The sequence below is a fragment of the Hermetia illucens genome, chromosome 2, assembly GCF_905115235.1.
Source record: "Hermetia illucens chromosome 2, iHerIll2.2.curated.20191125, whole genome shotgun sequence".
NCBI classification, from domain to species: Eukaryota; Metazoa; Arthropoda; class Insecta; order Diptera; family Stratiomyidae; genus Hermetia; species Hermetia illucens.
Window position 1 is genome coordinate 79,417,251 of NC_051850.1, and position 14,757 is coordinate 79,432,007.

At 37.3% G+C, this 14,757-nt stretch overlaps 1 protein-coding gene across 1 annotated transcript in view; it reads right to left on the reverse strand.

Annotated features, from left to right (window-relative positions):
- The window catches only part of LOC119648640, a 358,882-nt gene that overhangs the window by 188,927 nt on the left and 155,198 nt on the right, over positions 1-14,757 (reverse strand). Inside the window, exons 4-5 of the mRNA XM_038050411.1 lie at positions 8,466-8,717; positions 8,235-8,393 (exon numbers count right to left, since the gene is read on the reverse strand). Coding sequence (XP_037906339.1) covers positions 8,235-8,393; positions 8,466-8,717 — 411 coding nt within the window. The remainder of the gene's footprint in view (positions 1-8,234; positions 8,394-8,465; positions 8,718-14,757) is intronic.

Sequence of the window (14,757 nt, forward strand, 5' to 3'; positions counted from 1 at the left end):
AAACTTCTATTATAATGTATCCTTTTACTCATTCAAAATTCAATTTCTATATTTGATAACTTACAGTAGAATTCCTTAAACACAGCCCGACTACCCGAAAATTCATCAAGCCAACTATAGATCCTTAGTTTCATTTAGTAGTGTAAAGCGAATCAGCAGTAACAATGTTACTTGAAAGCTCTAATCTTTCATCAATATAAAAGACTGCCAGCGTACGTGCAGATCAGATATATTTGAATTAGCATAACTGATTAGTACGAGAAAATGGAAATGGAAAGCCATTGATCAATATATACTTCAACGCCCAATTCGATAATTACACACCTTCCTCAAATACTGGAACGTGGCCCAGATTAAAGTGATTATTAGATCATTATTTTTTATTTATTTTCTTTTTGTTCAGAGCAAACTGGAAGGGGAAATTTTCGGTTTTATGCTCTTACAAAAGAATGTTTATTTTATTTTTCCTTATTAAAGTTCTGTTTAAAACGAAATCGGTTTAGTGTCTGTTTGTTAGAAAAACTTTTCTCTCACATATGGGAACTATAAAATTCCACGCATATACTGACATAAATTCGCGTGAAGTTTAAGAGGAGGTGCATGCAAAGGGGCGATATAAAAAATGTTTCTCTATGAGGAGTAAATGCACTTATATGAAATCTGGGCCTTAAAATAAATCATTCCAATATCAGCTCAAATAAAGTTAATAATAGTATATTGAAATTGACCGCAAACTCCATTTAAGTTCATCCTAGGAGTACTAAATGCCATAAAGGACAGTATCGCGCATAATACTGGAAAGTTTCGCGGAAATCAGGCCATGAGTATAGTTATATCAGTTCAAAGTTATCAATTGTGGGTGAATTTACTGCATCTTTAGGTAGTAGTACGGTGTGACGATTTTGAAAAATATATGTCGAGAGAATAACACATTGAAAATGTACCGTTAAAGTCTCAGATTGAAATTCGAAATATTTAAAAGTTGTAACACAAAGAATGAATGCGCTGCAATAGGTATAGGAATGGCATTTAACCGCCATCAGATACTTCAATCATCCCTTCTATATAATATCCCCGATCATACATATATTATTATAGTCAGCTGACTAAGGTTTAAGCATTATGTAAAAATATACACTATTAGAAAATAAAAAATCGGCACAGTATACAAGAATTTCCTCACGTTTTCAAAGTTTCGGGGAATAACTCACTAAAAAACTACTTAGCCGATTTAGTTGCAATTTGAATCCTTTATTCTACACATCCATGCCCATATGCGGAACCTCAAAAGTATTTAATTTTCTAATACACACACCCATGCCGATATGAGGAACCTCCAAAATGTTTAATCTATTTTATTAAATTAAAAACTTAAAAAAATAAAACGATATAGAAAAAAAAAACCACAAATTCACCGTTTTGTTATTTTGAAAAAATATTTGCATATTTGAGGTTCCACATATTTCGACAAGTCGACATAATATCTGCATATTTGTTAATATTGTTCAACTACTAGTGTGAAGCGTATGAACTTGACTATTATCGGTGCAGTACTTTTCAGAGCAAAATGGCTATTGGAAAATAGCGCACAATCAAATTTTAACTATGAACAAGTGGAACTGCCATGTAATGAAGAGAAACGTCTAGCTTCCGGTTCCTCAGTTTGTTTTATAATAGTTTCGTTTTATATATATACATACATACAGTACGTGCAAAAAAGATAGCACACCTGAAAATTTCCATAATTTCCTAAACTACTGGTTGTATGTCAGAAAGCCGTTTCACCAATTCCGGAGGTGAACTAAAATGTACATTTCTACCTGTAAATAATTAAATTTTCTCAAAGATTGAACTTTTGATTCGATTTTTATGATTCTTAGATGCGCACAATGCGTTCCTTTCAAGTTAGCCTGGATTTCCCCTCAAAGTATTTAAGATTCAACTTTCGAAGAGTGAAAATCACGATATAGACATTCAGAGCAGAGTGGATAACAGCTTTTGGACATAAACGGTTTCGATATTGAGGGGAATTTATTTCAAAAGTCGTCACTCCACAAGGTCTACCGTGTGGCGTTTCGCATACAATGCATTTAATGGTAAAAAATAGAGGCATGTGATATTTTTAGCCGAGAAAAAATTATAATTAAAATGGTCCAGATGGCTTGAGACACTATTTCTATAATATTCACAAGGATGAAATAATTTTAAAATAGTGACAGCATGCTGGGAAACTCGTTATGATATAGAGCGCTATTGATTTCAACGGTCGGTCGGATTTAGCGTTTATCATCATCCAGGAATAATAGATATCTAAAAGTCTAATGACCATTCCAGACATTCCGCCGATTTTTCAAAAGGGCAAAAAGTAAAGTAGTTTTCCAACTAACTGCTAGTGTAAAAATAAGGCAGCATTTCCTTGTCTTCTTTTTTTCATTACTTTCTCTGGGTTTCGTTCAGATACGGAAATCGACATAATAACTGCATTCAGTTCACAGGGACTCCCCGCGTTAGAAAATAACTATATGTTTTTTTACGCCGAAGAAGTAGTTTCACCTGCCCAATTAATAGATCCATTAAACAAAAAAAAAACAATTTGGAACGCTTATCTATTAATTATAAAAGTTTAAAAATTGTATTCTCACAGGCCGGAAAGAAAATGCGGTGATTGGCTGACATTTCATGTGACCTCAGTGGGCATACGATTTACTGTTTATTACTTTCGACACTTGAAGTAATCAATCATCTGCCTCTCCCGATTGCTGGCCTTGTGAGTTGGGGCTTAAGGATACACTGAAAGCCTTCCCTTCTTTTCTAGGAGGCGATTAAAATGGATAGACATTTGTGGGATAGTAACTTGCAAATTTTGAAAATTTATTGCTACTGAAACGTCAACAATGCCTCGGATAGGAATAACGCCGATAGCAAGTGTCCTCAGAATGCTCGCTTTCTTCAACTTGAGCGGGAATTCCAACAATATAAGCTGGACATTCTGGGCCTAAGTGAAGTAAGATCGTGGGACTCTGGAGAGTACCCCTCTCCACCAATGTGCTTTTGTACTCTGGAAAATCAAGTGGTAACAGATGCGAATGCGATGTTGGGCTGCTTCTGCCTGGATTTCATCAGGCGATTTCGATCCATTTCTTTCTTTTCGAGGCAACTTGAAAAACGTTTTTTTGTGGATTTTTTTTGTGAAACAAGGCACGAAACAATATTTTGCCGTCTTTCTTGACATTTCACGGCCGTAATTATCTCGAACACTTTGATATTTTGATGAGCAACTGCCAGTTGCCGGTATACCGAAGTTTCCTAACTTGACTTGTAATGCACAAGACGTTTGAATTTGATTGAAATTGAAAAACGGTTTTCGAAAGTTTTATTAGATTGCGCTTAGAAAACAGACATATGCAACGTTCGTAGTTGATGACAGGTTGTGAATCATGAATGTCGAAACGGGTACGTCTCGGCAACTTTTTTAAGTCTACCTTATCCCCGTTTTCTAATGATTACGACCCCTCTGCTCACATCGATTGAGAAGCTTGCTCCAATTTGTTGAAAATTTTCATATTATTTTTTAGAAAGTTTCAAAATAATGAGGTGAGAAAAATATAAGTTGGTTATAACGACATCGGTTATAAATAAAGTCGATCCCATTATGAACATCTCTGCAAACAGATGAGATTTTTTATGGTAATTCATTTATTTTGCTACCGCTCTTCTAACCTGCAATTCGATTCAAAGAAAGGCATTTGAATTTTGAATTTTCACTTAGACTGTGTATATATAATACATTAATAGTTAGAATGAGCATTTTTACAGTTTTACTTGTGGGGTTTGTTTCAACTCTGAGGGCTAAACTATGTATTGTTAAAGTTCAGTTTTCGGTATTTAGTGCAGTTTCAAACGACATCGAAGAAAATAGCTAGCTTTAGCATTGAAGAAAAAGCTAAAATTATTTTCAAGAAGTACTGAAGAAATTTTCCATTTCCCATTCGACAGTTTCTACGTTTCCGAAAGCAAAAGAAACAACTAAAAAGATCAAAGCTCCGATATTGAGGAGGCATTGCTAGGTGGTTTAAAAGTCAAAGGAGTGTCAATATCCCGATAAATGGATGGGTTTTATTGCCGGTTCTACACGTTTGGTACTTGTCGCAAACTGCAAACTTCCACAAACGTTTGGCCAAACCAAACATCGCCATTCCCACGTGCAACTTTGTTGGAATTTTCCGAGCAGGTAAGCAAATTCAGTTTGATGTGTGCCAAAAAATTGGCACCTGACGAGATTACTGCAAGCGCTTACAAGCCTATACAAAACAAAACCAAACACTCTATCCACAATGCAAACGCATTTGCGAGGGTTTGTTGAGGTTTGACTAAAATGGGGATCAAGCATTACCGGAGAAAGCAAAATAAATGGGTAAAACAGATTTCGTGTGGGTGCGGGAATCGACTTACCGTTTTTCCGGAATTGTTCCCAGAAAATTCGAGAAAATTATTCAGATAACCAAATTTATAACGTTGACAGGATAGGCATTTTTCAAGATGACATCTGAGAACACTCTCACATTTAAAAGAAGAAATTGTCCCGGTTGGAAAATGAGCAAGGAGAGGAGAACCGTTTTGGTTGCAGCAATTATGCTGGGAGCAAAGCAGAATCGTTTAGTTTTTGGAAAATATAAAAATCCCGATGCTTCAAAAACATTAGGTGCTATAAGCGGTCTGAGAGCCATTCAACTGCCAACAGCCAGTGGATCAGGGGTTTATAGGATCTTTACAAGTGAAGTTTGAGAGAGTTCGAGCAAGTGTGATAGAAAAAGTGTACCGCCATGCAGAACGTCTAAGTACTGAATGAAACTTTGAGCGAATTTCGCAATACTCTTTTGATGGCAATGATGATATGCCATAAAGTTTATGGTTGCAATAAACAACATCGATTGATGATATCTTCAAGTCGGACTCTTGCAATCATTTTGCTCTCGTTGACGGTGAAGTGCTCAGCTTTGGAATTTCGACCAACAAGAAAATCATAGAGGCCATCAAAAATGAAAAAAAAATGAGACTGACGATGGTAAAGTATTTGTCGATGCAATTTACTGAACAAAGCCAGTATACCTTTATATGTATATTTTTTCTAGAAGGTGAAATAGAATTAAATTAATAGAATCTAAGAAAACGGTTTATAAAGGAATGTAAGCAAATATAACATAACGGCTAAAATACGCTGACCTAAAAGTCTGTAAATGAAATATATATTTGAGTTCTTTCATTCTGTAAATATGAAACAAGTCGGGAAACCGGAAGCTGGACGCTTCAGGCATGAAAGATTTTGTGTATTTCTTTCATAAAGAAATTTGAGTGTGCATTTTCCTCATTAGTACGTAGCACCTAATATATGCATATATTACGTAAGAATATCCACTTTCAGTCTTGAATTTGCAAAGAAGCAACAACTTTGACCTATTATAACTTTGCTAGTAATAGTGGGATTTCAATCAAACTTGATTGGATCAGGCTTTATGTTATACAGATATCGTACTAACCGAGACCTTTCATTTGATACCCTACATGACTATATTTGGCGAAAAAAAAATGTACATCTCCTTCAGCATATATGGGGACCCCCCTTAAATTCGATGTAGAATGATGTAATTCGCTGTATGCGTGAGCGTTCACAATTCCCACCTTTTTTATTTTAATAAAGTTTTGTTGTACACAAAACCTTAAAAAGGGTCACATTTTTTAAAGTCATATACAAATGACATATTTAAATAATTACGTTTAAGATGTTTCAATCATTGCGAAATTAAATAATTTAACAACTTGTTTAAGTCTATTTGAACCTTGAACATACCGGTTAAAGTTACGTACTGGATATAACGACCAAATTTCTCGGTCCCTTTAGCGTCGCTATATCCGGTTTAGACTGTATTTCGTTCTAAAACATACTCTATTTTACAAGTATGTTCCTTTACATTTGTGCATGGACGTCACCAGCCGTGTTCTTAATGTACTAAATCCAAAATTTACTAATTTGAGGGCCAAAATCAGAACAATACCCATCAATAAAACTAATTATTATTTCTGAAACATATCTTCTCAAAAAAAGATACCCCTTGATGATCATTCGTTTTCAGAGGTCTAAACTTGAAGATTTTTCGGTATTTTTACCAACACTAGGTTTTTATTTCAATTTTCAAAGACCCTGATCTAATATTAATTTCAAATTTTGTCGCTTCTTCTATCCACGCTTTCTAAAAGAACTTAAATAAAATGCAATTGATTTTTGCTGAAACGGGACAAATTATTTGTTAGTATATACTTATTTCGAGCACAAGAAGAAGGGCACAACTTGTGCTCGAAATGCGTATATACTCATAAATAATTTATTCCGTTTCAAGAATAAATCAATTGTATTTCATTTTATTTAGATTCTGATTTAATATCTTATTTAGATTATTGATATTTTCGTTGCATTCTTATTTCTATGTTATTTTCAAGAAAGGTAGGACCTTAGAGGAGATTTCAGGAGCGTTTTTAGATAAGTTTGGAAAAAATATGAATGCAACACGGTGATCCCTCCATGGAAAAGAGGAGAAAAAAGTATCTGCGCATTTTGACGATTAGTTTTGAAAATGATTATCTCTGGCAATACGCGAAAGCTAAAAATCTTAAACAAGCGGGCCACAAAAAAAAAAATTATCAGAGTCATAAGCAAGATATTCGGCAAGTCTGAGTAGAACAGTATTGCTTTCAACCACTCCGCTCTGAGAATTTCGATGTGAAAGAGGCGCCTTGCATTGGTCGACATAAATACAATTATCTGGATGATTTCTGAGGAACCAAAGATTAATTACACAGTGATTTTGAGCCGTTTGTTTCTGTATAGATTTATCAAGAAACTGAAAAATTCTGTCCCACATAATTCAAGCAAACACGATTGTTGCAGGTGTCATCTGAAGCTCCAGAAACCGGCCACAGAGTAGGTATTAACGAGCAAGAAAGTAATGCTCTGTTGCTGGGGAAGATCCAAGTGTTTTGCACTGTAAGTTGTATTCCGCCTGTCTAACGAGTAATTCTAATCTCTACTGCCAGCAAGTGAGGGAGATTCTTAAAGGTTGAATAAAGCGGTTAAACGTGTCTAAAATTGAAGAGGCTACACACATCTTTGGTGTCTTGCCAAAAATTATAGCAGCTTGGGCATATCTATCAAATATGTAGTTCAGACATGGCACCCTTCTTTAAATTTCCCTGCAAGAAAAAACTGAACTTAAAATGTGACTATGAAAAGTATTTGTCGGAGATTTTTGGCCAAAGATCACAGCAATTTTACGAGAACGAAGACATTGACATATTGACTTGCAGAAACATATATTTTTAATTCTTTTTTTTCTAGTCTTTTAATGGACTTTCGTACATAAAAGATAATGATACTCTATAGACGCCTAACACTTCTTAAACCACATTACAACGCACTAAATCCACTGATAAAATCAAAAGATAGGGGAAGATCAGAAATACTTTTGTTAATTTAAAAAGAAACAAACAGATAGGCGTATTAGTATGTAACTACTAGAATATCTTCAGATAAATCTTGCTTAAATAAATAAAATAAAAACAGTTTGTCTCAAAAACAAGCTAGAAAATGATTTTTGTTCCTGAAAAAAATTTCAAAGTGGAAACAAGCTCTCGATTAAACCATTCAGTGCGGGACTGAAATCTGAGAGGCGGATATTCTTTCTGTGAAATTTGACTCAACTTCTGCCCTCACTGGACTCCCCCTTTAACTAAAGTGTTGAGTAACCCGCATTGAATGGGTCAATGAGAATTTGAACATTTTTTGAAAATTATCCTGAAATGCGATAAGTAGCAATCTAAGAAAAACGATAATAATGATGATGACGATAATGATTAATAGATATCTTCAAGGACATAAAAATTTCGATAGACTTATGTGAATTAAATCATTTTTCACTTCTTTTCGTATTTGCATATGTTGAAATAAATTGAAATGAATATTAAATGCCGCTAACGACCGTTAAGCAATAAAGAGGAAACATTCATTTCTTTCAAGAAAGGATTGAACTTATCCTCGTCACTTTTGCTCAACAAAGTGTTCAAGGACTATTCGAATTTAATTGTTCAGGCAATGCTTGGTTTTGAGATCCAGTTCCAGGATCGTAACCAAGTGAAAAACTAACTGCTTTATCAAAAACTAACAAATCTGTTTAAATGCTTACCGAATGATCCGTTGCCAAAGTCTGTAGCTGCTGCGTTGTCATACGAGTCGCTTCAAATAAAGTTGGAGCTTTGGCGAGTATTTCTTCCTTTTCACGAAGCCAACGTCGCAAATTTTTAATATCTTCAGGAGTGCCTTCTGCTCGCGATGGCTGTAGCATCTACAAACAAGATCAATTCACAATGGGATGTTACCGAGTTAAGTCTCTAATATTGGGTCGTTTAGTACTAACCTTGGAGCAACTCTCTGGTGTATTCACTACGGTTCGTGTCTCGGGTTCAAGTTCGAAGCGAGCTTGGCGGCAGGCATCGAGGAGGTTAGTGTCCATGATATAGTTGTAGTTACTTTGCAGAGCAGCCCAAAATTCATCCTTCCCCGAATTCAAACCAATGCCAGTTGCGTTACTATATAAGCTATTAGAACTATGGCTTTGTCCACTGCCCCACGAGCGGCGCCACGAGTCATGTCGGGAATTCCGCTTGTTCTAAAATAAAAAGCATTCGACCCATCGTTTAGAAGCCATATTTCCGATGAACAACTGAATTTCATCATTCAATATACAATAACGGAGCGTAATAAATTACGATCGTTAGATGAAATTATAGCTTTCAAACATCCCTACGTAAATAAGTATTTTTTAATAAAACAAATTGGAACATGCGAAGCTAGACGCTTCAGGTATAAAATGTTTTGTGTCCACTCTATGTAAGGAACTTTCTATGCACGTTTTCCTTCTTCGTAGATAGCTACAAAATCAAAATATTTAATTATGTATGTATTTCCAAACTATCAGATCTATGTACATATGTCCATTACCGCATACTGGTGTGTACGTATGTTATATATACGCACCTGCATTGAATATTTCCACTTTATTGCATGCAGCAAACCATACATGCGTATGTACATACATAAGTACAAAAGTTGTACGCTGGTACTAAAAGCTATATATCCATCTGGATGAAACACTACCCGCAAAAAAATGTTTGTGGACGGTCGGTTTCGATCGGAGGGTGGAGGCGATCTCTTCAGATCCTGCCCAGGTTGCATTTTCCTCCATCTTGTTTTATTCAAAACTCGACAAGGATACAAATTATTGTTTGAAAGCGCCAGGTTTGCGCCTAGACTGGTTTGAGTTGATGAGTAGTATTGAGCCCGCTATTTACTGAAAAGCGGAGCGAGTTGCAACGCAATTAGAACGGTGGTCATTCAATAGATGGCGCATGATATAAGTTCAGTTTATATGATGATCGTACATGCCGAAGTGCAATGGATTTTGCGTAGAATACAGAATTTTGACCTTCTATAATTTCCAGAATTGTGTCTTATATTTTTGCTTATACGTTTCCGAGTAAGTCTGCCAGTCTGACAGACTCAAACTTGGCAGGTGTATGTGCAATACTGTCATCTATGCTGGTACTCCTAGGATGAACTTATTACTTACTATTATACTATTAATAAGTTTATTTGAGCAGATATCGAAAAGGGATTTATTTTGAGGCCTAGATTTCATATAAGCACACCACCGTGAATTTTTCCATTTTTTTGGATTGGGTAGTTTCGGAAAATGGGTCCTGTTTCACTTTAAGTGTGCACATTTTGACTCCCCTTACTCACTTTATAATCCACGTCAAAACTAATATCAGTTTCGAAAAGTACTAATCGAGACCTTTCATTTGATACTCCACAAGACTATATGCGGTGGAAAATCAACTTTCCCTCTTTGCATGTATGTTACTGACTGTATGCGTGGGATTTCATGGTTCCCATCTGTCCACCAAATTTCGTTCGGACCGGTTTACCCATTTTGGACAAAAATGCGTGTGGCAGATACACATTGAATCGATTTTAATAAGATTTTGTTTTACATAAAGCCTTAAAAAGCAAAAGGCAGACATTCAAACTCAGGCAGTGAATTCTTGGAAAATTGTTTGTGCTGGGAAACATTGGCACATATGATCACGAAATTTGCAAGGAAAAAGGAAACCATCTGTTATATAACCATGCAGTTCTGTAAGTGTGGCAGAGTAGGCAATGCTCCTCCACAAAAAATAAATATAATACTACATTTTATGGTGCATCCAGACGCTTGCTATTTGCCGTAAACCCCAAACGATCAACAAATATTTACCTTGATTTTTCTTATCAACATCGTCATTGTGTGCAAGTGCATTACACTAGCCACAGACGTGCAACCAGTTGTCAAACAAACTGTTGGTTGGCGTGAGATTGTCGACAAATGTGCAACCTCCCTGCTAGTGCTAGCGAACGAACACATACCAAGCAAATTACCCTGTCCACACGTTTGCGTTACAACTGTTTGTAGATAGTTGGTAAGAGCATTGACGGGCCAGACCGCCAACGAACGTCAGCAACCACGCTAAATACGCTTCCCACATGCTTGGGCTTGAGACTTTTTCATAAGGCTTGGCATATTCTTGCCAGGAACTTGTTACAGGATCCTCATTAACATGTTGTAATTAGTGTTCATCTTAGGCATGAAAGGCACTAGTTTTTTTTTCTTCAAGGTACTCAATTTTTATCTTCTTTTCATCTTTTTCTTCAGCCTTTGTCCCGTTCACGAGCGGGATCGGCTCGTTGTGATCGGTTTTGCTATTTGATTCTATCAAATGCCTGACCTGGATGCAATCGCGAGGCTTTTAAATCCCCATCCAGCGTATCAAGCCACCGTTGTTTCAGCGGGCCTTTTGGTCGGTTACCATTGACTTCGATGTTCTTGGCAAGTGAATTCTCGTTAGCGTAAATTACGTGACCATACCGTCGAACACGCCTCTCTCGCAGTTTTTCCACTATCGGTGCAACACCATATCGATCGCGGATATCCTCATGCCGGATATGATCAAAACGTACCACACCACTAGTCCAATGCAACATCTTTGTTTCCACCACCGCAAGACGCCGTTCATCGTTTTTTATAGTCGAACCATAGAGAGTGACAGGACGGACAACGTTGCGGTAAATTTTAGATTTGAGGCGTTCATTGATATGTCGACCACCGAGAACACCATTTCATCCAGGTTGCGTTAATGCGTGAAGTAATTTCATAACGCAGTTCTCTATTGGCTGATAGCATTGGCCCGAAATATTTAAATCGCTCAATTCTACACAGGTTACTGCCGCTGACAGTGATTATGCCTGTTTTATGGGGATCGGTTATCAAAAACTCAGTTTTATTCAGATTCAATCTGAGGCCGTGTTGCATGAGGCGATCATTCCATTTTTGGACAAGTTGCTCGAGATCATTTTTGCTATCAGATGCTAGGAAAACATCATCTGCATAAAGCAATGTATAGGGCGCTGGACAAGAACGAAGAGGACTGGTGACAGGGCGTTTCCTTGATGAACATCAACAGAGACACGAAGCGGTTTTGATACACCCGCCACACTTCAAACTTTACCTTTCGGATCGTGGTAGAGCAACTGAACCCAGTGCACGAGTTCTTCTGTTGTCGTAGAGCATCTAGATGAGGTCGTGTGGGACACGGGCAAACGCCTTTTCCAGATCCAGAAATGCAATGTAAAGAGGGTGATGCTTCTCACGGTGTTTCTCCATGAGTAACCGCGCAGCGTGTATTGCGTCAGTAGTTCCGCTGTTCTTGACAAATACGGTGTGATTCACGGTTTTTTCAAAGATTTCGGGAATACGGTTGTCAAGAGTGCCTTCAAAAATCTTCATGGTATGAGAAAGTAACCTGATTGGACGAGGTTGGAAGTAATCAAAACCAAAAATTTTGCAGGTATTCTAAAAAAAATTTCAATTTCAATATTAATTTCACTAATTATGCAAAGAAAACCACCGTTAAATATATGGTATCATCCCAAACGCTAGTTCGTATTCTTCATAATATTATAAAATATCATACCCCCAAATTTCATGATTTGATTATTACTTTTTGAGTTAGAACTCTCGCAAATGCGAAATAAAAATCATTTTGAGAAAAACGCGTCAGAAAAAAAATTGAAATATCACCTTCCGGATATAAACATCTTTATCACCCGTAATTACGAACAAAATACAGTTACAACAAATACAAATTTACTCGTAGAAAGGAGTAACGCCAAGTTTTTATAAATAGGTTATTTACATAACGTTGCAAGATTTCTCCTGGGCGTTCGGTTATACGCTCATGGAATCTAAAGGAACACGAAATTCGTTTGAAATTTTTGCAACATGTTCTGGGATAATTAAGCTAACGATCTTCGATTGATTCTAAAGACCTCCTAATGTGGTTCCCCCCTTAAGGCGGATTTGTTGACATAGGTTGAACAATATGCGCAGTATGCTTAGCATCGTTGCCGGTATCAAACCGCTTAAATTGATGCCACAGCACGTCAGCACAATCTCAAGGGCATGCCGCACATCCGAGTCAGCGAGAAGCGAGTCGATGCAACTGGTTGGACGATATTGGATGGCTTGTTGACGTGGTGTACTGTATGCATAGTCGATTCATTTCTGTTTTTCAAATGCAACCAACATAAGTATTGTACGTATGTGTGTGGAAAGGTAGGTTTGCAGGGCAATCTTGTACCGTGCACGTTGAAATGATCATTTTAGGGTTTTATGTAAAAGCAATTATAAGGTGAAATGTGGTATGAATAAAATGTGCACAAATTCCAATATTGAATGAAGTACAAAACTTGAAGAGTCATATATTTGACACCTAATATTACATATGAGCCAAATTTAGCAAATCGAAAACGTAATTACAACGATAGATCAGTTTTCCCCGTGAAGTTATCGCAATTATAATTTTACTTGTTAATTAAATGTTACTTCGCAGTAGAAATGCACAGGTGTGCATTTAAATAGTTCGTTCCTCAAATAAATGTTGCGTTTTAGGTAAATTCGATTGCCGGAAAAAATCTTTAGGCAAATGCCCTTGGATTTTAGAATCTTTGGAGTATGGAATTATTACTCTGCGAATTGAGGAATGCGTTTGAGTTTATGGTGTAAATTACAGGTAGGTGCTGATTTGAGGAGTGTGTTATAGGAGCAGAGATAGGAACGTGTTAACTTGTATGCAACCCCAACCCAACCAGACTTTTTTATATTTGTTTAATTTTATTATTTTTCAAGACTTCTAATTTCTAAATGTTAAATACCAGGAAGCAGAAATAATATATTAGGCAAATTGATTTTTAAGTTTTCGATACGAAATTTTCCTCATAGCGCTATAGGGGAAGTGAAAATAATGCTGATTCTTTTGAGGCACTCTTTTGAATCGACTCACCGAATATAGTTATATTTCCCACCACTTCTTCTTAAGTGGCTTTGAAAATAAGCGAACGGCTATGTACTCTGCGCTTGCTAGGTGAATTTCGAAACATCAACCTCATTTACGTTAGAGTCCGTACAGAAGAGGCTACAGTCGCAAAACGGGATGTTCTACGAGGCAGGGGAATGAACCCTCAAAACTTGCTCCAAGGTACGATATCAAAATCATACTTGGAGGCCAGCCAAGTAAAAAAGGTGTCCGTGGCGGACTATAAGGCATCCACACAGTCAGATTGTGCTTCAGTTTCACTATCATCACACTTAACTTAAGCTCACAGCAGCGAGAGAAACACACGGTTAACACAGACACCCATGACGACTGGGATTCGAACCCAGAGCAGCGAGATTAGGAGGCTGACGCTTTACACGCTCAACAATCGCGTCATTGCCTTAAAAACCAGGTGTTTGCACAGAAAGAGATCCACAAAAAAACGTCGTCTCAGATGGGACCATTTTCAACCAAGTTGGTCAATAGTGAATCGAACCACCATCTGAAGAACCATTGATACCGCCAAAAATATATTCGCTCGGCGAGCAACGAAATTGAAGAATGCTGCATACTGGGTAATGCAATAATCCCAAAGAATGTGGGTACGCGCAGAGATTTACCAATTTACCAAGCACTCCGCCGAGAAGGAAAACGACTTCACAGACAAAAAAAGGAAGGTTTGTGAAGCGAGAAAGATAGGGAGTAACAGCATCAGACTCGGAAATTATTCCATCAAGCCAGCAAAATGAAGCCATGTACGCCTCAATGCTTATCCTGCATCCTGACAAAGAGGAGAAATTTGATTTCCGACCATATGGGCAGAATATTCCGCCAACTGAAAATAGAGGAAACGGTTAAGAACCGTGGCGAAATGTTCTTTCGACATCTTGATCTGTTCGTCATTTTGGATGAAGAGTCGACCGTTAACATCACTCACAGGACGGTCGAAGGATTTGCAATCAAATGCAAGTCCTTCTGTGATGCGGTATACTGCTCTGAAATCATTGCGGTCTACGGTATCTTCTGCTTCCCTGACTACGCAATAACAAATTTCTTTTTAATAAGTCGCACACTACGTTGAACTATCCGGGATTTCGTTCGGTATAGGACTTCGAGCGCCTCCGGGATGTATCTGACGTCCTGCGTAGCACCCAGACAGATGACTCAAGGTATCTGCTGTCCAATCAGCAAGATAGCTCTTCCACCGTCGACCGACAGATAGGTCATATAAGCAGTCGA